Source organism: Octodon degus, unplaced genomic scaffold (genome assembly GCF_000260255.1).
Source record: "Octodon degus isolate 3935 unplaced genomic scaffold, OctDeg1.0 scaffold00033, whole genome shotgun sequence".
NCBI lineage: Eukaryota > Metazoa > Chordata > Mammalia > Rodentia > Octodontidae > Octodon > Octodon degus.
The window spans coordinates 7,371,300-7,395,928 of record NW_004524609.1 but is presented as its reverse complement, the minus strand read 5'-3'; the positions used below and the strand labels follow the sequence as shown (position 1 = coordinate 7,395,928).

At 42.0% G+C, this 24,629-nt stretch overlaps 1 protein-coding gene across 2 annotated transcripts in view; it reads right to left on the bottom strand.

The window, feature by feature from the left end:
* Positions 1–4,134: 4,134 nt before the first annotated feature.
* Positions 4,135–24,629, bottom strand: part of Gna13 (G protein subunit alpha 13) — a 45,494-nt gene continuing 24,999 nt past the window's right edge. The window contains exons 3-4 of one of the 2 annotated variants that reach the window (XM_004630045.2): positions 11,650–11,700; positions 4,135–5,939 (exon numbers count right to left, since the gene is read on the bottom strand). In XM_004630045.2, the coding sequence (XP_004630102.1) occupies positions 5,367–5,939; positions 11,650–11,700 (624 nt within the window). In that variant the 3' untranslated portion in view covers positions 4,135–5,366. The remainder of the gene's footprint in view (positions 5,940–11,649; positions 11,701–24,629) is intronic. The other variant, XM_012514510.2, reaches the window with a different exon arrangement.

Here is a 24,629-nt window from a genome sequence, read left to right as displayed (position 1 = left end):
TGTTAATAACACTACAGTGCTGGCTCAGGAGCGGCACTTGTACCCAACTAAGAATGCGCAAGGCTGCAGAAGCCGTAACGCGGATGGAGACTACATTAGGAGAATCCTGACTACTATGTGATGTTTTCTGTGAGTCTTATTCTAAAATAAAATTTCCCGGAAGAAAAAGTGGTTAACACATTGGCTAATTTTCAAGACATTATTTAAGTTACCACAAAAACAGCAGAACCCAGGAGATCTGGGGAACCCAGGAGCCCGGACACACCCAATGCAGTTTCAGCACTGTAAGAGGAACAGGAAAAATAGGTGGTTCCCTTTTTCTCTTCCCACCTGCTTGAGAACCACCTTGGAAGAGGTCCCAATCTCTTGTTGTTAAAAAAAGTTTACAGACCAATCGTTAGGTAAAGTACTACTGCTGGAATAATTTCTGTGCCCTCAATCACTACATGAAATTTTGTTTTCAGGCTTTAAACTCATCTCTTATATATCTGTCAAAGTGTTAAGTTTAAATAACATCATAATAAAGTCATTTATAAATTTTTATTAAATGTCAGTAATTTTTACAAAGCAAATATTAATAGCAACAGGCAAAACTTTTTGGCAAATGTTTACATGAGCAAAAAGCCTTAAAGAATAGCAACTCATTTTATAAAATCAAACCTCTTTTCCATTTCTAGACCTCCCTTAGAAATAACTTATTGACAATCCTGGACTACAGCACTGACCAAAAAAAAAAAAAAAAAAAAAAAAAAAAAAATTTACAACATTTATCATTTAATGTGCTTGGTTCTTAGAAGGTTATAAAAGATATATAAAAACCCCCAAGCCACAAGTACGTTTATACAGAGCTAACACGGATCATGTTTTGTTAGGTACAGTAAGTGTGTCAGAGGTTGTAACACAATACACTTTTGGATAAGGCTTCTTGTCATAAGTGAGCTCTTACCATAGAAGAATAGAGAAAAGCCACTTAAAACAGTTTGCGACTCTGCTTTTCCAGTAAGAGGTAAGGCATAGTTTGTTGAATGGTTACATAAACTTAAGGATTAATCCCTTTCCTCTCTCTTCTATTCCTGGTGTCATCAAACAGGCATCGATTGAGAACAGGTCATCAGTTAGTACAGTAAGAATATTAGAAATGAAGCTTTTAAAACACAGACTAGCATCACATACCAAGTAGTTTATTACTACCATTGACATTCACTGAATGAAAATTTGTGCTAGTATCAGTCCCAGACTCCATCTGAACAAATCCATCACTGACAGCAGATCTGTAGAGGTTACAATTACCAACTCAGGAAAGATCGCCCTGCCACTAATGCTTTAAAAAAAAAAAAAAAAAAAAATCAATGTTCTGTGTAAGTTCTGGCATTTGAAATCAGGTGGTTATACCTGAATGGTGAACATATTAATTTAAGTACTAACTATACATTCATGACAGGCTAATAATGCCAGTGGCACAAACACTGCGCTTCCAATGAGATTAGTGACCGCCTGCCAGCCCCAGGCCAGTACCTACTTGATTTAAAATGTTCAGGTTTCGGATACATTTATTAAGCCCTAACCTCGTACCATCAAGTAACAGGCGCGCGCTGCCTCACCTGCTTTACCTGCAGCACTGCGACACATACACCCGTGCGTACTCTTCTCTCCCCTCTTCACGGTTACTAGATTTTGGACAGACTCTACACTAAAAACCAACTGGTATCCTAGCGTAAAGGAAGGAAAGGAAGAGGAAAAAATCCAGTATTTTAACTCAAACAGCACAACACAAAGGTATCTTATTATTTCACAAGCTGAAATGATGGAAAAAAGAACAAAGTAACCAGTTCTGTCAAGATTTCCAAAGGAAAAGGTGTGTGCAAGGCTTTTTCTTGATTCCTCAAATAAAACTAATAAAAGAAATGAAAGGGTAACAGAGTGACTTCTCTAGATTTATTAGGGAGTTTGTTACAAATGTCTGACTTGGTTTTACAGGCATGATTCTATGAATTCGAACAAGAAATTAAGAGTTAACACTGTTATTTAGCCTCATTACATATGTAGAAATAATACAACTACAAACAGCAATGGAGAAAGAACCTCGTTTCAAATGGCTTCTTTGTGGTTTTGTCTACATATATCATTAAATAATGAAAGCACCAATTTGAGGGTTTCTCAAATAGTGATTTGAGTTTCAGAACATAACAGCATAATTTGCTAACTTCACTCTTTTATAAGGCATAACCAGACATATGTACTAAGGCTGAAAAATATAGCTTATGAAAAGCAGAAGATAAAGTATATAGGTACACACTAAAAGTTAAGATTTAATTACAGGCCACGAGATTTGTTTCATCTAAATCAATACTTCTAGTTGTTTCTGCATTAAGGTGTCCTGTGCCATCTACTTTAAATCAACCACTGCCACCAGCTGAGCGAGGACTTCTGCAAACAGCCTGTATTTATAAAATTAACCACAGGACTTTCTCTAAGATATTAGTCAACACCACTTAAGAGAAAACAAAAACAATCTTCCCTTTTTCCTCAGCTGCAGCTGCACCCCAGCTGTGGAGCACCTTCCCCATGTAACAATATTGAAATGAAGATCCAATTTAATATACTTGGCAGAAAGCAACAATGCAGGGTACTAAAGTGATATTTAAGTGGTAGAGGCATGCTTCGAACTGCTTCAGTCTTTAAAAACATCTGAAATAAAAACTCCCTATAAAAATTAAGGTCTAAGTTGTTGATCTTTGATAATTAAGGCAACTCTGTATACTGTAAATTTTTTCAAGGTCCACAAAGACATGTGGTATTTCCTCAGATTAATGAGAAGGCAGTCAGAAGCGCAGAAAGCAATATGCAAGAACGAGGCACATTTTGTTCCAAATCATAACCAAAGATTTGGAAAACTGAATACACCGAAGAGCTTTAAATCTGAGTTACTTTTTAGAGACTGAGGGGAATAGGAGCACCTTTTTTAGTTCTGATCATTAAATTTCATCTCCCTTTTCATACAGTGGTATTTCAATTAAAAAAGGATCTGGTTTCCATGATACAAGATTTCTTTCAAATGGTTTAAAAAATACACTATACAAAAACATGTGGGCCTACAGTCTTTGAGCCTTACAGTTCTGAATGTCTAAACAAGTGTGCGGAACTTAAATGCAAGTAACTTTCTGCCTGACAATACTCACCCACCCCCCAGGGACTGAACTTGCAACCTTGTGCTTGCCAGACACAGGCTTATGCCGCTGAGCTGTATCCCTAGCCTCAGCATGCTGATTCTGAGACACTACATGGACGGGAAGAAAACGGCAAATACCCAATGATAGCATATCTAGTTGCTGGGTTAACATTTCTTCATAGTAGCCAAAACGGAGAAGCTTGGCTACTTTTGCTGTCAGGCAATACTTACTGTTATCACAGACCTTAACTTAAGCAAACTCAAGCCTCCGCTTTCCACAGGAACCTGACTTCGGCCTTCAATGGAGTTCAATGCCTTGGCCATTCAGTAACAGTTTGCTAGATTTACACAAACCACTCACAGACTCAGTGTTGCCATGCACATATTCAGAGACAGCATTCAGTAGCACTGGGTTCTACTAACCCTGCAAATTTAAATACTATTCTCTTGGCAAAGAGCACTAGATGTAGAACCATTCAAACATGCACAATTTATATTGTGAAGGTTATGATGTTGGGCAACATGTCTGAAGCTCATGTATACCACGGCCGAAGCACAACTGGAATTCATACGGATACGACAGTGAATCTTCAAATATGAGAAAAGCAGGCATGCCAAGAACAAGTCCCCGGCTGGCACACTGAAAGGCCCAGCTCTCACATCTGACAGAAAGACAAAACAAGAGCCTCTGCCTCGGAAAGGCCGGGTGAGCCACAGTGCCGACCCATCTTGCAAGGTCCAACGGAACACCTGAGAACACGGTCAGCTACACAGGAACTAATACATCTCACAGTCATAATCACAATTTCCAGGAAAAGCAGAGAAGCTGTCAGACTTTGCAAACCGCCACCAACCCGGCACATGTGTCTCTACCCCATTTTCAGACCACACGTAGCCTCCCAGGCAGCATCTGCAGTACTGTCAACCAGCCACTCTGCCGAGCTCACCATGATGCTGTAGGTTTAAATTCGGTAAGCAGTGAGGGGAGGACAAATGTAATCACCTCTAGGTAGGACCGGAGAGACTACTAATTCTTAGAAGCATTCTTAAGACATTCAGGATGTACCTCAACAAAGTTGGCATCTCACAACAGTAATTATACAAACATGTACACACTGTATCTTTTAGCGACATACCAAGAATGAACAGGAATCTCAAATAATACCTTCCTAAATAGTCTGACATGAAAATACTGCCCTTGGCAAGCTTCATACAAACAAATGAACCCCTTAAATGCCATAGTCTATAGTTGTTGGGGACTGGCCAGGGAGCAAGAGAGAGGCAAAAATGCAGACCGGCTCTCCTGCAGGAAGGAGGGACACCAGGCAGGCACATCCAGGCAGGCACATCCAGGCAGGGCTGCGAGGTGGCACACACAACACCCTGGCACAGATGTGTGTTACGCTCAGTTGCCTGCAGTTCACAGGAGCTGCAGTGGCCAGAATGCTTCACTGTGGCAAATTAAATTACACGATGATCAAACATGAAAAAGGCAAACTACTCCATCATTGTTTTTGATCAAAACACTGTCTATAGTATTTGCTCATCTTTCTGCTCCTGGTACCATTTGCCAACTCTTTCACATCAGACCAGAAATCCTTATGTAAACTTTAAAACACTAAGAACATTACCTTCAGAGCCACAGAAATTAAAACAGCTGTTGTGTATGTGTGCAATTCCAAGCACGCGAAGGCCACAGCTGTGTACAGTGATCGCCACTCCTTACACCCAACTGTTTTCTGACGGCCCTTTGAAAACAGCCATCCTACAGCTAGGTGGTAAGTTCACCGCCTGTGTAAGGCGGGCTGAGGATCTCTGTTTCAGAGCTGACTATTCCTAAGCTTGCTCCTACCGGTACTCAGAGTGCTGTCTGTACTTGGCACTGGAGGAGAATTCAGCTTGACCAGTGAAGAATGGAAAAGCCTGGCACACACGTACGTAGTCTGTGGCTGGCCAACCACCATGTGGACTTGAATGGAAGCTACAGCGAGACAGCAAGGCCCAGCTCCCGGCAGGTGCTGGTGATGTGTTACTCAGCAGCTTTTAGCCACAAACCAAAGGCGCAGAAGGCTTAAGATTACCTAGAAATCAACTTTTCTAATTCCTGTTGTAAACTGCTATTTTTAAAAACAAAACATAACCAACAGAAAACAATGAAAAACACAAAAAGGTATTACAATAGCAAGTCTTCTGTCCATCACTGTAGCATGAGCTGCTTGAGGTTGTCATGAAGAATAGTATCCTTCACATCCCGGAAGACAAGGCGGATGTTCTCCGTGTTGATGGCGGTGGTGAAGTGGTGGTACAGGGGCTTCTGCTGCTGGTCCCGGCGTTTGTTCCGGAAACATTCCACCAGGAATTTTTGGACGTCTCTTAAGCAGTGTGGATCTCCTTCAAATTCTAGGAAATAGTCTTTGATGCTCACAACTTGTACTTTCTCCTCAAGCAAGTCTGTCTTGTTTAAGAAGAGAATTATCGAGACATTGCTGAAAACTCGGTTATTGACGATTGTTTCAAAAATGTTTAGAGATTCTGTAAGGCGATTGGTCAGTCGATCCTCCATGAGCACCTGGTCAAACTCACTTGAGGAAACAAGAAAAAGTATCGAGGTCACGCTGTCAAAACATTCAAACCAACGTTTCCTTTCTGATCTCTGGCCACCTACATCAACCATCTTGAAAGGAACATTTTTAATTTCAAAGTCATACTCGTGAATGCCTTTGGTTGGTCTTCTGGCAAGCAGTATATCTTGCTGGGATGGAATGTAATCCTAGAAAAGAAAGTTTTATTTTTAGTAACTGAGAAGTAATTAATATGATTTCTAATGTGTTACTAATTGGTCCCCTGAATGGATAAGCAAACAAAATTATCTTTTGAATGACATTTTCTGATATTGAAGTATCAAATATTGTTACTATCATTCTCATTTAAAAAATGTCAAGATGCTCCTGTAATCCCTGCTACAGAGGTGGCTCTGGCTACCCGGGAGCCTGAGGCAAGAGGACAGCAACATTTGAGGACAGCCTAGGTCATTTACCAACACGTTGTTTCAAAATAAAAAAGGCTAGCTCAGGGGTAGAGTGCTTGCCTACCACATACAATGTAGCCCCTAAATACAATCACCAGTATTGAAAGAAAACACCACGGAAGAATGGCCCCAAATTAACCCCAAGAATGGCCCCAAATTAACCCCAAACGACCCGCACCTACTCTTTCCGGCTGTGCAATGCCACGCACAGCGGAGGACCAGCGTTCCACTTGCGCCCGCCCACCCCGCCTTCAGTCCCACTTTCCACCACCCACTCGCGGGTGCGGCTGGTGATCTCACTGCCTCCACACTTACCACCCCCCACTGCTCCTCTACTAAAAGCAGGGTCTGAGTCTAATACGATTCATTAGGGTCACTCTCCATGCCTGCTTCTGTCCATTCCTCCCTGATTAGTTTTTTTTTTTTTTTGCGGAACCGGGGATTGAACTCAGGCCCTTGCACTTGCCAGGGAAGCACTTATTCTACTGAGCCATCTTCCCGGGCCCCCTCCCTGATTAGTTCTAAGCGTTCCTACACTGATAAGCAGGGACAGGTCCACACTACCACTGCCATTACAGTCAATGTGTGGGAAATATTTTCTGAATGATGTGGTGTCTCTGTTCACAAACTTGATTCTTTTCACGACCTGGTCACAGTGTTGGATGAGGACAAATGAATTCAACAGTTGGGTTCAATGTGACCTTACGGGGAATTTTGATCTGGTTCTCAGCCAGCTCCGTCTGTAACAAGAGTCCTGCTGAGCTGAGCCACCATATAACCGACTAGACACATGCCCTTTAGGGCTACCTGCTAGGCTTGCTTCCCGGGGCTACCCAAGCAACTATGTTCTAGTTTTCTCATTTGTTGATCTAAGATTTCAGGCCTGGCCACTTAGTCTGAGTGTCACTACCCATCTGGGAAGGGGAAGGATCACACGGGCCGTCTGCCCTGGGGGAAGGTCTATGCACAGATCTAGTGAGCTCTGCCGAGCTTCTGAGCAGAGCACTGGAGATCCTGAACCAGGACGGCTGCCAGCTGCACCCCGAGGGTGCACTTCCTCACCCAATGGAGCTGGGTCTTCCTTTTCAGGAAGTGTTTTTCCGTGTTCAGACAGCTTTGGGGCAGTATGTGAACTGGGGAAATTTTAATGTTCATCATTATGATCAAGATATTTTAAAAATCAAGGCAGCATTTAAAGTAAGGCTGCCATTCACAATGCTGCCTGTACTGTATGCTTACCGAGTAATGAAACTGATCTCCAAATTGTATAAGAGGAGTACTCATCTCCTCAGAATGGGACACTGGACTAGGAAGAACAGGTGCCTTTAGTTACTAGGAACCCTCAGCTCAGCTCCACACAGCATGGCTCGGGGTTCCACGTGTGCTACCTTCTCTCCTGGTGTCTGCTCCCAGGCACACCTGCTTCTCTGATCATCAGCATATGCGCACTAGTTGTAGCCTGCCATCAGTTTTCCATATAGTAACTTGTTCTGTATGTTGGTAGTGCGATATCTCCTTTTAAGAGATTTTATATATTGCCAGGCATGATGATGCATGCCTGTAATCCCTGTACTCAGGAGGCTGAGGCAGGAGGACTACCCACAGTTCAAGACCAGGCCGGGCTATACAGTAAGTTCAGCTTGAACTACATAGTGAAATGCCTTTCTAAAAAATGCCTTTTTATTTCTAAAAACAGAAATAAAACAAACAAAAAAATACCACAAGTCCAAAAGATTTTATCTACCAAAGGTATCAGTGTGCTATAATTAACATTCTCTACTGGCGGTCACTGAGGTTGTTTCTAATTCTTTATTCTCTTAACAGAAATGCTGCAATTAAATTTCTCACACACTTTAGTCTTCCATATGGACTATTTCCTGAGGAGAAAAATAGAACAGTAGTAAGATTATGAAGTCAAAGGTCCAAATATTTTAAAGATGCTGGACACTCAAAGACAACTTTCCAGAAGGCGCTACCAGTTTATTGTGAATGAGTGTGCACCTACTTCAGATATGCCAGCTCGAAGGCATCTGAAAAAGATGTCATAAAAATAAAAACTTCTCAGCCAGTGTGGCAGTGCACACTTGTAATCCCAGCACTTGGGAGCTGAGGCAGGTGTGTCACTGAGTTTGAGGCAGCCTCGAATACCTGCCAAGGCATTGTCTCACCGCTCCCAAGAGTTCTCTGTAAGTGTCTCTACTACAAAGAACAACATAGTTAGCAAGGTCAAGTCACGTGCACGCAGCGAAGCACACAGGACAAAGCGATCCAGTACTGACAGGGCGGAGTGCGACTCTCACAGCCAGCTTACAGCTCGTGGGACCTTGGGCAAGTCATGGAGCCCGTTTCAGATCTCTCAGATGTGAAATGTAAGGCGAAACTCAGGCGGCGGCGAGGACTGAGTTACACGGGTAGAACACTTCAGAAGTGTGGCTGCAAGAGCACAGAGTGCACCGGAGGAGGGAAAGCCACACACACTTCTACTTCAGCCTCTCACCTTTCCACGCCACCGGTCATGTGTACTTGATAAACTATGCATAGTCACACACAATTACTCAATCAGAAACCCATTTTCTTTTCATTCCTTTAAGTACCCCAAGGTATGTTTTCTACCTCTTACCTCAGTTTTATTAAGATTCCCTGTCCCCTTAAACTTGTCCCTGTTAGTGGCTCTTTTGTATCAGACCCTGTTGCTCCTTCTCTGAATCTGTTACACGTCCTCTTGATTCCCACACTGCTCCCATTTATCATCCCAGGCATGGCCTGTTCTTTGCCCTGAACACCTCACATCCCTGAGCCCCACTCTGGCTACTGCAAACCTCCTCCAAACTAACCCTCCTGCATCACAGGCCCCAACTCCGGATGTTCCACCGCATCAGCCTGACCTCTGCTCGCCCTCAGGGCCACACTGCTGATGCTCACCACTGGCCTAGCATTAGGACCTGCACAGAGCTTCACCTCTCGTGCCATTGTATGTTCATGCACTGGCCCAGTGGAATGAGGACGTCCTCAGTCACCACCTTCTAGAGTCTGTGTTGACACAAGTCAGAGCCAAGGGCGGCTTCATCCATCCTCACCAGACAGATGTGCCTCCTAGACGCAACCCATCCAGCTGTCTCCATCCCACTGGGCCCTACGTGCCCACATCCAGTCGAGCCTCAGGCAGGTTAGGCTCACTTACTCTGGTGAACTAATGCTATCTTTACGACTGGTATCATGTGACTGTCTTTTTGTTTTATATATACTAGCTGTGACTAGACTAAGCTCCTTTACTTGATATACATAGCAAAGAATGAAACAGCTAACACCAGACATTTATCACAGGACTCCTTTTTCAAGGATTAGTTCACAAAATGCCCACGACTAAGGTCCAGGTGCTTCCACCACGCCCATGTTATGGACAAAGAAGCTGCACTAATTTAGAGCTCCTGAGGTCACACAGTCAGTCAGTGATGGAGATGGTACAGGAACGCAAGCAGTCTGGCTGCAGAGCCCATGTCCTTGGCTCTCGACCTGTTCCACCTTCCAGAATGTATCGGGCAGCGGGGGTGATGTATGGCATGCATGCTGCGCTAGGCTGTTTACTACCATTAAAAGCTCTAAAAGGTCAGCCATCGCTGGCATAGCACTTCACACACAGCAGGCCTCAAAGACTACAAATACGCTTCTTTAACTTGTCCAATATGCGCAAAATGGGTCATAACGATGCAACACAGGCAGGTTTTTTCTCCCCTCTTTTACAACTAGAGGGGGCCTGCCCATTAGCTCCATTGTTTAAGTGCCTACTTAAGCAAAGGCAGTCAGGCTCAGGATATTGTGGTCTGATCCCCAGATCCTCATGCCCTTCCAGATCTGCCCTGAAGGCATCCTGAGGCAGCAAAAAAAAAAAAAAAATCCTTCTTTTACACCTACCTGCTGACCCTGTAAATCCTGGCTGGGGATTTAGCCAAGTGCCGCAGTGCTTGTCTGGCAAGCATGAGGTCCTGAGTTCAATTTCCAGTATTCCAAAAAACAAAAACAAAACTAAAGCCCTACAAGTACAAAAGCTTTTCTCTGTTATTCTGCATGTGCCTTCCACATGGTTCGCAACATAAAAGCGTACACAGCTATTACAAGCTGATGAGAAGGGCCCAGAGTACTCACTCAGAGGCTCTGTGCTGAGTGCCTACTTCGCGTCAGGCACTGTCACGAGGCACCCGAGACTCACTTCCTGGCCCTCATGCAAAGAGCTGAATAGAAAGTAAATGTAAAATAATATCCACAGCCAACACCTACAGTGAAGGGGTGACGCGAGGGCTGATAGCGCATGGGGAGAGCGAGGGCCTACATGCAGGGCAACCTCAGGGGAGGGCTCTCCGAAACTAGCCCGTTCATCTACCAAGGTGTACGACCTCCAGTGGGCCTGTTCTAAACTTTTGCTTTATGGTACAATCAGATGAGATGGAAGAGAGATAATAAAGTAGACTTCACTACAAAGTTTCACTAATGGGGGCTGAATGGATAAAAAACAGAATAAAGCGTGGAGATCTCAACTTCTGGGGTGCATCTGTGTCTAGGAAATAAGCAAAAGAACAACATTCTGACTTAAAGGCAGATATGACTCAGAAATTAGGGACAATGTAAAATTAACCTGACCAGGAAAAAACTGTGCACTGTCTTGCATGTCCTAAATACAGCGGTGTGTGCTACTTTCCCGCCTGGAACAGGTTCATTTAGCACTCTTCTTCAGGCAGATTTATACTTTACAATCGCAAAGAATCCGTAAGACTGGACTAATACTACATGGGAACTTGAAAGGAGGCAAGGGATGCTACACTGAGCTTAATGAGCAGTAAATGACTTCAGGCAACGCCCCCCAACATTCTGAGCTCTTCTGTGCCCACATTCAACAGCGGCCACACAGTGACCCTCACGCCTGTCATGGGCCCAGGACCCCACAGCCAGACGGGCCCCCAGCTCTGAGGGCGATCCTCGGGGAAGACGATGGCGTGCTGCCTCCAGTCATGCCTCTGCCCTGAAACCCGCAGGACTGCAGAACGGCCGTGCCGAGAGGTTCGAAAATCCATCAACCCACTGCGTTCTTTTAATTTCTGCTCACAAAAGTTCCCAACAACATCAAAAGATAATAATGTATAATTTCACTTCCAAACATAAATCTTAATGGTTTTACTTCCATGAAATAGTAGAGAAGATAATTCTTCAAGGAAAATGGCAAAGGCCTAAATAATAGGGGAAAATTTAAAAAAAATTCAATATTCTTAGCTCCTTATCAGACTAAAATAAGCAGGATGAGCCAGATTACTGCCACTAGGAAAAACAATGACTCAAATTATTTATTACATAAGTGCAAACTAACATTTCTGAATTTCCCAACAAGCTGCACCCCCCAAAAAAACAATCCTACTGTGAGGACTGCATCAGTTAAGTACAAACACTCAGTTTTAAAACTTACTGGTTCTCCAAGTTTCTCCAAGTTATCCAGGAAATATTTTACAGATTCACCCTAAAAACAAGAAGAAAACAGTTATGAGGGGGATTGTACACTCACACCACAAATACTTCAGCTAGCTGCCAGCTCAGAACTGCGGCATCTTCTTAAAAGCACAGCTCTGCAAGGGACAGGTAACTTCGCAGATGCTTCACTATGGGATACCACCAGTGATCGTCCATTTGGATGAGATTTCACGTGCTTTTGGAGAGAACTCCATATCCAAAGGGAGTATGTAATTAAAATGTGAAAACTGTTTTTGAGATAAACATAAATCTCTAAGCAAAATGTGACATCCTTTCCACCTATATTTTCTATCTCTAGGAATGCAGATCTCTCCAGGAACAAGAATAAGAGCAGATCAGACACAAGGACAGAACAGGTCTCTCAGGAGTAAGCGTGTACCTGGTGCACTCACAGCGCTCCAGGAGACTGGGCCCTGCAGGATTCCCTTCTCTTTTTTTAAATGGTATGTTTCTGAACTTTTTTAAACAGAACTACAATTTCAAATGGATAAATTGTATGACAATAAAGTCCTACAGGAAGTGAGCATAAGAAGTGGGGAACCTGGTACAGCAACAAAGGGCTCCAATTTGTCTCCCGTGCTCACTCCCCACCTTTCCACTTTCACTTTCTCGCCACCCCCTGCAGCTGTGGCCATATCCGAGAAGGTGGAGCTTCGGAGGGTGCAGGAGAGCCACCTACATCTAGATCTGGCTACACTGCAGCTTCTCATGTAGCAGCATGGGGTTCGGGCTCCAGCTTCTCGTTGCAGGGGATGTGCAAGACATGCTCCGTGTCACAAGACACTGCGAAGCAGTTCTCAGACACTGTGGACCCAAGATCCCGGACGGGTCTTAAGATCCTTAAGGATCCCAAAACTCTTTCGTTTATGTAGGCTATGGCTACTGATATTTATGAGATTATAAAGTAAAACAGAGAAATCTTAACAAAATATTAGGATTAAAATTAATCTTAACATTAAGTGCCAGTAAGTAGTAAGCCATTGCATGTTAATATATTTTGGTAAGGCTTAATATGTGACAGCAGGACTCTGTACCTGAACTGCTACCAAGGTTATTCTGCTTGAAATAAATGAAACTTGGGCCTTACACAAAAATGGCAATGAGTTGGTAAGATAGCTTAGTGGACTAAGCACCTGCTTAGGCAAGCGCAGGGACCAGGGTTTGATCTCCAGCACCAAAGGCAGTGCCAGCTCCGCCCCTGGGAAAAATGAGCCAGCAACCAGGTGTGGCAGCGCATGCCTGTAATCCCTGCGCCAGGGAGGCTGAGACAGGAGAATCACTACCAGTCCAAGTTGCATAGTAAGACTGTACCAAATACATTAAAAAAAAAAAGTCAATGAAAAAGATTATAAATACCCTTTGTTATTACACCAAAATTACTAGTTCCTTAACAGTTAGTTCCCCATGGAACTGTGAATCCCACCAAGCAGTTTTTCAGATTCTGTTTCAATTCACTGGTCTGTCCTGTACTCCGAATGGATCCTTTACCCACCTACAACTCTGCAACACCAAGGCTGGTTGTCAGGAACACAGTCACTAAGTTAGGAAGATCTTAATGACGCTGGCATGTTTCATTTTACAATACTCTAAAAATCATGCTTGTTGATGCCAGCTCAGTCTTATCACAGGTCTTTTGGAAGCTTCTAAGCTCACAGTGGCAGGCAGACACAAATTTTCCTAAACTGAATTTTCACTCGAAATCATCTACAACTAAACTCTCAGTTACTTTGTCACCAGTTAGCAAAAGCTCTAGTTATTTTTATCGAAGTTGTCTCGAAAAGACCAAACAAACAAACAAGCCAAAGTATTGTATATTTTAAGATATACCTTAAAGTACTGAAGGAAAACAGGTATGCATGTGTGGTAGGATGGAGAATGTCTGATTTCCAAAGGATTATGAGTGTTGTAATTGATACTAGTTTTTTGGGGTTTTTTTGTTTTTTTTCCTGGACCTGAGAACACTGGTACATGATTGTTCAGAGAAAGGAAAACAAAACAATTCATTTTGTATTAACAGATTATCTAGCCGAATGAATATTCTATGCCTTATCACCTATCTTAATGAAAAAATGTTATTTTTATGTTATCACCAATAACAATATGGCTCACGGGGAATTTGGGACTCATTTTTTTGTTTGTTTGTACTTTAGGAAAGAGTCTATAGGGTGTTCAGGGTCTCACTACTAGATCGGACTTATAGTGATCAGCCCGTTTACAGCCTCCCAGGTGCTGGGATTACAGGCGCATGCCACCATGCCCAGTCTCAATCACCATCTCAGCGCACCCCGGGGGCGGGGCTGGCACAGCAGGCCTGGGAATCAAGCCCCCGGCCCCTGTGCCTGCTTGCAGGCACTTTAATCTGCTGCGCTATCTGGCTGGCTCTGGTATACATCTTTCATAAAATTCACTAGTTATGGGCATCTTTGCACAACTCCAATAACTATTAATTCTATCACTCAGAGCTGAACACAGATAACATCTGAAGACATTTCCTTCTAATCAAGTTTGTATTTAACAGAGTTGAAGTCAGACAACAGACAACTCTGTACTCTACCTTCCCACTTACGTAAACATACACAAAATTTACTAGTTATAGTAATTTACGTACATACTAAGAAAGTCAGATAAAACCATTAATCTAAAGTCGTGATTAAGTCTTGTGTACATGGCTCTGCACACTTCCTGGATTATGTTCCTCATGATCTCAGATGAATGACCATGGCAGTGGCTAAGATGCGCGCCACCCACTGACACAAAGGCTCTACTGGGTCTTCCTAGTCCTACAGGTGAAACAATGAGCTTACTCTTAAACAGCAGATCTAGATGAAGATAAACTAAACCAAAACCATGCCAAAGTATTCTGCAGATTCTTGTGCTGCAATTAACTGACATGTAAACCTAGAGACTCGCATCATGAACTTAGCATTTTGGGATCTCACAGTATGAAAGCTTGGCTTAAATGAGAAAATAAGCCCCATACCCCGACCAATAAAAAAAGTCCAGTTATACAAAAATGTATTTGCACTAGCATTGTTTAGCGTAACTGATGGTCAAATAAGTGAACTAAAATTAATATGAACAGGCTAATATCTAAAGAAGCAACAGTCTTCCCTCTTTGTATTTTTGAGACAGGGTCTTGCTATGTAGTTTAGGCTGGCCTTGGACTCAACAGCCTAGCTTAGTCTGTAGAGTGCAGGGATAACAGGCATGAGCCAGCCTCCATGCCCAACTTTCCCCCTTTTTAAAAATAAATGCTTACAATCTGAGGGTGCAGAGAACTGGTCCACCCATCCTAGTGACTATGCAAATTTACACACTCCTACAAGGTTCAGAGCAGCAGGCTCCCTTAAGATGCTTCACAACCCCTGCTATATTCTAAGGAACTTAGCATAAACAAAGTGATCTTCACAAATGGGTATTTATTTAGTGCTACCTATAACCATAAAATCTGAAGGTACATTTTCTTCCACTTAGCATTAGGGCACTAATTTAATAAATTCTGCTATATTAACATCATAAGATGTTACAAACAGCAATTATTTTGCAACAATGTTATGAATCATTACATAATTACATTTGCTATATAAGAAATATTTATATCTATAAATATTAAGTATACTTAAAACAAGGGTTTTTTATTGGTTTTGGGTTTTTTAAATTTTTTATTTATTTTAAAAACATAAAACAGCAATGAAAAAATGAGAAAAAAACATAAAAGCAATGAAAGTTTCAAAAACAGGTAAGACAGTTATAGTAATTAATACATTGTGTATTGTTGTCTTCATAGTATTCAGAGGACAAGATGTAGACATGAAATTTTGTCTGAACCCTATAGTGCAACCTTTGTTCTCACTGAATTTTTTTGGTTTTCGTTTTATAAACATGGTGCAATACTTACACAGCAGGAAACCTGACCTGACCAGAATTGACAATCTTTATCTTACACAGCAAAACTAGTCAAATGTTTTACGGCACAAAAACAGTGACTATTAGACAGCGAAGCATACATATTCATGTTATACCTTTCTGACAAAAAAATCTGTAACATCTGTACTCAGGATTTGAGACTATGGACTACATTAAGAATTACATACGATTTTATTTAAAATATGGGCAAAAGGTATGTTGGCTTAGTGACGCCCGCACTGTAGTAAAGTGAACTGGAGATCAGACTCACACACATTTTAAATAAGAAACCTCCGCCGATGGCGCAGCTTGGGACTCCCTGTGTCGCACACCTCCTGAACCGCGACAGGCGGGCTGGGCAGCTGTGACGGCAGCACAGCCACTGGCGCTGCTGCGCGGGAAGCTTCCTGTCACGCCCACCCCAAGCTGTAGATGCTCGGCTCTTCTCCTCCCAATACAAAGAGCACTAAGGTAAAGGCGGTGGTGCTAACTGTGGGTGAACAGGTTCTTCTCAAAATAAGAAAAAAGCATGAATTTAGGAATTTATAATCTGACCAAAATTAAATATTGCAAATAGATTACAGAAAAATTATTAAATCAATTTCTACAGAAGTATAATTTTCAAAGTCTGTGCTTTCAAGACTCCATCATGATTTACAGTTCTGCCACATCTGAACACACGGACTATTCTGAACATTCTGGTCCTAAATGAACCTGTTCCGCCAACTGACTACGCACTTTGCCGTCTTTCCCATCACTCAGCCCATAGCTATTCAAAAAGTGTAACACTTCCAAATATTATTCCTATGAAAAAATATATTTGGGCTAAATCACTCCCTAGCCAAAAAACCTAGTCACTGCCTCGTATGGAGGGCATTACAGAGTCTCCCATTAGTACAGGCAGAGAGCAGCGGACACAGCGATGGCCTACCCTCGGCTGGGCTGGTGGCACGCACCTCTGATCCTCACGGAGGGGGACGCAGGAAGACTGCTCAAAGCCTGAGGCTCTCCTGGGCTAGCTGCACAGTGCGTCCAAGGCCTGTCTGAATTACACTGAACACCTTGTCTCAAATTAAGTAAATAAATCTAAAAAGGCTATAATCTACACTTTGTATCATGTTTACAGTTACGTCTAAATTGCGAATGGCCTCAAGGTTGTCCACCATTGCTGAGAATCACTTGTAAACATCCTTCTTCTTCTTCTTCTTCTTCTTCTTCTTCTTCTTCTTCTTCTTCTTCTTTTTTGCAGAACTGGGGACTGAACTCAGGCCCTTGCACTTGCCAGGAAAGCACTCATTCTACTGAGCTAATTCCGCAGCCCCGTAAACATTCTTTATTTGCTTATAAAAACAAGATGAGTCAGGAGCCCTAAATTTTAAAGAGCTGAGAATATATGTTATTAAATTCAGTTATTTAAAAAATGTCTTAGCCATTTCCTTGTCCAGCTACTGGACAAATGGCAGATATATTCAAGGGTCCTTTCTATACTGCCAAAAGGAAAAGATTTTTTTGTTTTGTGGTACTGGGGCTTGAACTCAGGACCTTGTGCTTCCCAGGCAAGTACTCATTCCACTGAGCCATCTCCCCAGCCCCTAGGACAAGATTTAGAATGTACTACCTTAAAAGAACATGGAATTTGAGCTGGACAGCCAAAGTGTACAACGACACAGTTATATCTCCTTTAAATAACTAAATGACATCTATCTATCTATCTATCTATCTACTAATGTATATTTATATAAAACTCTGTACCATACTCTCATCTTACAGGAAAACAAGTTACAGGAATAAAAAAAAAGTCACAAAATTTATTTATTATTTTTTAATTTTTGGTACCAGGAATCAAACTCCGGACCTTGGGCCTGCCAGGCAGGTACTTATGCTGCTGAATTATCTCTCTGGCCCCCACAAAATTTAAAATGGGACAACTCACCATGGTAGAATTTCCTCACAAAAATAAAAAATGAAGATAAAGGCAACTGAAGTCTCCAAGTGATCAATTTGCTAGCCAAGCCAGGAATGACACTGCCACTAGCAAATTAACTCACTTAATTTCAGCAGCCTAAGTATGCCCAGAAAAAGACTAAGCTTAAAGGTGAACACATCAAGAACCACCACCTACTGTTAATTAAAAAGCAAGGCAAACAGTTTTGGTGGTCTCCTTGGAGTCCTGAGCTTATTACCAACGCTGCTCAGCTATTATTCATCCCCAGACCCCATGCCAAGCTTGAAGTGCCCAAAGAATCATCCCGTGTGAGTGGTCGGCATTCAAGGACTACATGTGAAAACATTTTCAAACAAGCTGAAAAACCACTAAATCAGTGCATGCAACCTAAGCTGGAATACTGCAGGGCAGTGGTGGCGAACCGATGGCACTTTGACACCGTGCGCTGTCTGTATCACTGAAAGCTCTAAAAGGTTCAGCATCATTGTTCTAGGGTTTTGCAAATGATGGTGGTAAAAATGTGTGGAACAGAAAAGGACTTAGCAGCACTTGGGAGGCTGAGGCAGGAGGAACGCTGCGAGTCTGAGATCAGCCTGGGCTACAAAATGAGCTCAAGGCCCGCCTGAAGTGCACAGCAATACCTTGTCTCAAAAAGACTAATAAAAGAAGGAAAACAAAGAAATGGACTAAGCTGGACAGATCTGCAAAACTTGTGTAAAGGGTTATTCCTTGCATTATTTATGAAGAGGTACTCTGCAGAACACAGTGAGTCTATCATACGTCACAGAACCCGAAGTGCTAACAAAGAACTGAACTTGCTCTTTTGAATTTTTGTCAAATATAAATGTTATGGTTTGTGTCTAGGTACCCCTGCAATGCAGTCATGGAGCGGCTTCTAGAGTTTGTGATTCATTCTTGACCTGATGCTGGGATTGTGGGTGTGAGCGATTGAGGCTTGCTAGCTGCTCGAGCTGCAGCTTGTCACCTTGCTCTGCTGTTTTCTACAGCCATGAACGGCTGCCCTCTGGCAAGTGCCACTCTGCCTTGGAGCCAGCGGAGTACGGACTGGAACCTCCACTAACTGAGAGCTAAATGAACCTTTCCTTCCTTAATTTTGGGTGCCAGGTTGTCTGTCTCAGCAATGAGAGAAAAGTAACTAAGACAATAAAAGATGATTAGTCTGGCTTGCTCTGTCACAATTCAATGGCCTGGGACAGATAAAAGTTCTGCTGAAATTTTTTGAGCACAAGGATGAAACTGATATATATATTTTTTACACTGCCCCCCTCAACACCACCGCCCTTAACCACAATTGTCAAACAGTGGTTTTGGAAATTAGCTTTGGGGAAGAGTTGGTTCTACTTCTGAAGGAATTCAACTCAAAATTGTAAGGCAAACAGCTTCTTTGTTGAAGCTCATACCCTGGTAAAATCATTTCCACAAGTAGTGCTGTTTGACTTACAAGGAACATTAAATTATTTATACTTTCTCTGCTGTCAAAAATTAACACAAGAAACAAGATCCTGGGTGAGTCAGGAGGACTGTGTGTTCAAAGCCAGCCTGGACTGCACAGCAAGACCTTGCTGGGAAGGAAAGAGGCCAGGAAGAGAGTGCCGCAGACAACTGCACAAAGTGGGCATGTACTCTACCTTCCAGGTACTGCTCCAGCAGCACATTTTAGATCTCAAAGCAGTGCAAAGGGCATCTCATTCCAAAACCGGCCTACCTAAGCAAACAGTCTCCCTTGAACCTTAAGCTGGCAATGCTTAATCCACAATGACATGCAAGGGGGCAAACAGTGAGAAGAATCTAACGTAACTCTACAAATGCCATCCATGCAACAACTATGCTTCACTGAAATCATATGCTTTTTAGGCAGTACCTGTGTATAAAGACCTTTCCTTCTTCCTTTTACTTTGTGTTAGCGCCGGTAACAAAACCAAGGACTTCATGCATGCTACACAAGCATTGTACCCCGAGCTGCAATTCTTAACTCTAGACCAGAGACATTTTCTAGACTGTATTTTATGAGATAAATACAGTCTCATTACAATCAGCATTAATGGATGAACTTTTTTTTTTTGGACACAGGGTTTCCCTTTACAGCCCAGGCTTGCCTCAAACTTGAGATCCTCCTGCCTCTGCAGTACACCTAGGCAAGACTAACCTGTGCAGCTGAACAGGAAGATAGGGAAGCACTAAGCATTCAACCCGAGAAGCAAAATGCACTCCTCCATAAAACAATCCCATTTTTCTCCTTAGTAAGATCTATATCACCAAAAGCTACAGACATTTACTATTGTGAGTTTAAGCAATTTAAATAAAGCTGGAAATCTGTGGTACCTTATATAAACACTGCTAAGAATGTTTTTCATTTTGACCCTCAACACATGTAGGCTAAAATATACTACCTAGCCCTCTAGGAGAAACAGCTTTCTATCTATTGTTCCCCACCAAGGTTTTGTTGTTACTTTTTTTCCTTGGACATGGATTCTTTCTAGGCTATCCAGGCAGGCTTCACACTGGGGCCCTGGCGATCCTGCCTCCGCCTCTCCAGCAGCCAGGATTACAGGCACGTGCCTTCGTGCCTGGGTTAGGCCGGGGATTCTTATTCCCGGCAGTTCATCAGGTCTGCCTAATGTGTCTATTGAAAGTACAGAATCCTCGCTCTACTATGAATCCACTAAATCCAGTACTAGCAAACTCCACAAAAAGCAATGGGATTCTGACGCATTTCACTCAACACTCGGCCTTTGCCAGATGGCACGGTCCAGCCTGGGCTCAAGCCGTAGGAGCAAGGCTGAAGAGTCAGTCAGGGCAGTGCCTCGCCCAGAGGCGCGAGGTCCAGGCTCCCCACTGCATGAGCACAGGGCTCTATATTGCTTTTATCTAGGGGCTGATTATAAACCAAATTAGCTTTCGTAAAGCTCTGAAAAAATGCTAAGATATTATGAAACTAGATTAAAAATTTAATTTACTTCTACATTTTTCATAATTTAGCCGTCTCATAAAAACAACAACAAAACAGAAGCAAACTAATTAGCTCTTTCTTCCTAAATTGGGAATATATATTAAAATTCAGTCAATGTATAGTTATCCCTTTTGAAAAACTGCTTTGGCATTTTGGATAAGCTTCACACTCCTGAAGCTTATTTCCAACTACCTGCCACAGTCTATAACCTCTAAGCTAATTCTGAGACTTCTGTGGTTAGAAATGAATAAACTCAGTACTCCAGGTGTTTACCTGCTGAGGAGCCAAAGCACAGAAGGGAAAGTCAGCAGACTGCTAATGCTATTTTAGCAATACCCACCCCCGCCCCCGCGCGCGACCTGCTTCTGTCACGTCACTTGAAGGCTGCCAGGGAAGAGGAGAAGAACGAGCAAACAGCCTCCCTAGTTGCCACCTCCCCCATCACAGCGCTCTGCGCCTCGTCCTCCAGTGCGTGCCCTCACTGGTGCGGCCCTCCAGAGCGCTGCGGTCCCCTGTAGCCTCCAGAGCCCAGCCTCCTCTCTTGATGACAACTTCCTTAAGAAGAAACAATACAGATCTTGTTTTTTAATAAATGAAGCAGGGTTACTAACAGGTCAACACTGAGAAGTTCACCTGGCTGAGAATGCTTTGGGGCTGTGGGGACACCGCAGGACCCTGGCATAATTCAGTTGTGTTGCTCCACCATAAAGTATTTATCAACAACTACCTAAAATAGGAGAAAGAAAGGTCTCAATTATGAGTGCTAAGTAAGTTAGCATTTCATGGCTGAATTCTCTAGAGCTCCAAGCGGTCACACCAACATCCTCTCCTTTTCTTTGTAAAACCAGTTCCAATTAAAAGGAGTCTCCCTCTGCTTCTTGAAGATGCTGTGTCTGTTCTTATCGCCTCTGCCACCCACCTCACCTGAGGATCTTACTCAGGGAGCGAGAAAGATTTCAAGCTGGAAGTGTTCAGAGAACCAACCCTGTTCTTTCACAGGTAAAGGTCAGCGAAGGCAGGTGGCTTAGCAAAAAAAAAATATTTGTGGCATAAACTGACTGAAAACTATTATAGTGGCAATAAATGAAATTCTCATTGAAGAAGTTCTTCAGGTATACTGGTTCTTAGTCTACAGTTTTCTTCCCAACTTCACCATGATTCCTTCTCTATCACCACTGTAACTTCTCAACTATTAGTAATAATTCAGTATCTTCTGCACTGGTGGCTTATGCCTCTCACAACACTTTACTTTTCTATGTAGTCCTATACTAAGTAACTATCTGTTGAATTTTCTGTATTGTAACTTTCCTGCTATGACACCCTGTTTCAGTCTCATTAGTTCTGCAAATGTTAGTCATTACAAGCATATTGAGCAGAAAGGTCTTAAAGTAACTTCCACTATATCCCGTTTATTTTTTGAGAAAGGCTCTTGTTGTGCAGTCCAGGATGGTCTTGGACTTGCTAGGTGGGCCAGGCTGGCCTCGAGCTACTTGCAGTCCTCCCTCCTCAGCTTCTCAGGTGCCACCACAGCTGGCCCTATTTGTTAATAAAAATGTTAACAGTAACAGTGGAAAATCAAGGGGCCAGGGAGATGGCTCAGTAGAATAAACGCTTGCCTGGCAAGTGTGAGGGCCTGAGTTCAATCCCTGGCTCTACCAAAAAAAAAGAAAAAGAAAATCAAGAAGTGAACTTAAGTATCTATATGGCTAAGTTCTTCCATGGCATTAAATGCACTACTTTTTTTCTGTCTGTATACTGTGAAAAATACTATGGACAGTGGAGAAAGAAAATCCTAGCTTCTACAGGTAATTAATAAGTATTATCATCAATCAAAAGATACAGAATCAAAGTAATAAAGTAGCACAGCAGTCAAAGAATAATATTCAGTTAGAATTTATTTATTTTTTGTATTTTTGAATTTAGGGCAGGGTCTATGGGGTGTGTAGGGTCTCACTACAAAGATCAGACTCATAGTGATTCTCCTGTTTTCAGCCTCCCAAGTGCTGGGATTACAAGTGTGCACCACCACGCCGAGCGAGTCTCAACTGTTGCCTCAGGGCAGCCCTGGGACAGGGCCCGCACAGCACCCAGGGGATCAAACCCCAAAGCCCAGCCATCAGTTAGAATTCAAAAGTGGCAAAGATGATAAATCTTTAGGTCTGCTGTCTTTCTCTGAACACATTACATTATTTTGGAACACTTGCAAAGTTTCATGAGATTCAAATTCCAAGTAATGACCAAGAAGAACCAGGCTTGCATCAGGACTAGCTCTGTAGAGGGGTGAAGACCCACAGAATCTGAAAGGCTTTTGTTACAGGCAATATATATCCTAATTATTAATACTCAAAAAATTGAAAGACATCAAATTTACCAGATTACTGTAGACTATGATCAAAATCAGAAACGAGCTGATCAAAAATCTGTGGCATCTCCTAAAATAATCTTTTGTTTAAAAGGAAATGCCGTCATTCACGAAGTATTAAAATTAGGAAGCCAGGTATGGTGGTGCACACCTGTAATCCAGCATTTGGGAGGCTGAGGCAGGAGGATCGTGGGGAGTTCCAGTCTAGCCTGGGCTACAAAGTGAGTTCAAGGCCAGCCTGAACTGCATAGTGAGCCCCTGTCTCAAAAAGACAAAAATAAATAAATAACCAAGATAACCAAGTAGTGAGAAATTTTCTTCTGAATTTAAAGTATATATATGATTTTGAAAATGATAGTGTAGCTTAATGATAATATCCATTTTCTCTCTATATAGAACCTTCAACTAGCCAAGTGCTCCAGAGTGGAACCCTGCCTGAAGTACTAAGCTACTACAAAAGTAACATCTGTTTACTAAAACCACCAAGTCCATCACTTTAAAGGATTTACAACCATTTGAGCCTTCCACTTGTAAGCCTGAAGTATTTGACAAAAGGAATTAAGAGTCAGGAGGAAAAACTAGAAATCTAAACTCATCTTTTAAGCTCAACAGTGTAACTATTATTAAGAGGTTTTTGTATACTTGTAATGGCTTTAATTTTCATCAGTCTTAAAACCCCCAAATTTAAAACAAACTGGTTTCTGAATATTAGGATTCTTTAAGTAGATGCCTGAGGAAAATCAACTCAACAGGAAACTTACTAACCTGCCTTGAGGTGAGACCTACAAGTCAGTCTTAGTAATGATTCACATTCGTATCATTAATAGTTTCAATCCTAAATACATCCTCATAAAAGTCTCATCTAAATAAGTACATTCTGTGTGATGTAAGTATTTTCACCTAGCATGTAGTTAGAAATAAAGGCCAAATGTAAGGAACAAAATAGAAAAATTTAGCTTAAAGCTGTTTAATGAATCAAGCTTATTCATTTTTACATGAAATATGGCTAGTAACAAAAACAGAAGGTACTATTTCCAGTCTTAATTTCCCACCCTATCTGTTCTGTTTTTACACATTCAGATGAACATATGAAATAGATGACATAGTTCCATCACACTATTTACTGAAAATCTAAGATTCTAATATGAATTTGCAAACGCTAGAAGACAGTAAATACAGAATTAGCCTTGACTGTATTTTAAGAATTTGTTCATTGCTTGGAAAAAAAAACTATGAGATGAGAAAAAAATCTTACAACCACCACAAATGTTCAAAACAAACTAGTCCTTTATACTAGATTTATTTTTTCTCCTTTAGTTGTTATTTCAAAATAAAATATGATGGACTGCTCAAGATGGTCTTAGGCTAATGTCTAGCTCTAACTAACAGCTTGGCAGGGGCCAGTTTCACTTCTTTTCACATCAACTTTCTTCTTGATTTTCACAAAAGGCCTATTTTGTTCTTTATCTTTCACACACACACACACACACACACACACACACACATTTATTATATATACATAATTTTGTAAATGACTTTACTACTTTTTTCTTGAGAGGGAAAAACCAAATAGCTGAAATGATATACAGCACATATTTTTAATGCAAGCAACGCTGTTATTTTTATCATGAGGGGCCAGGAAGATGGCTCAGTAGAATAAGCACTGCCCTGGCAAGCGCGAGGGTCTGAGTTCAATCCCCAGTTCTGTCAAAAAAAAAAAAAGAAAAAAAAAAA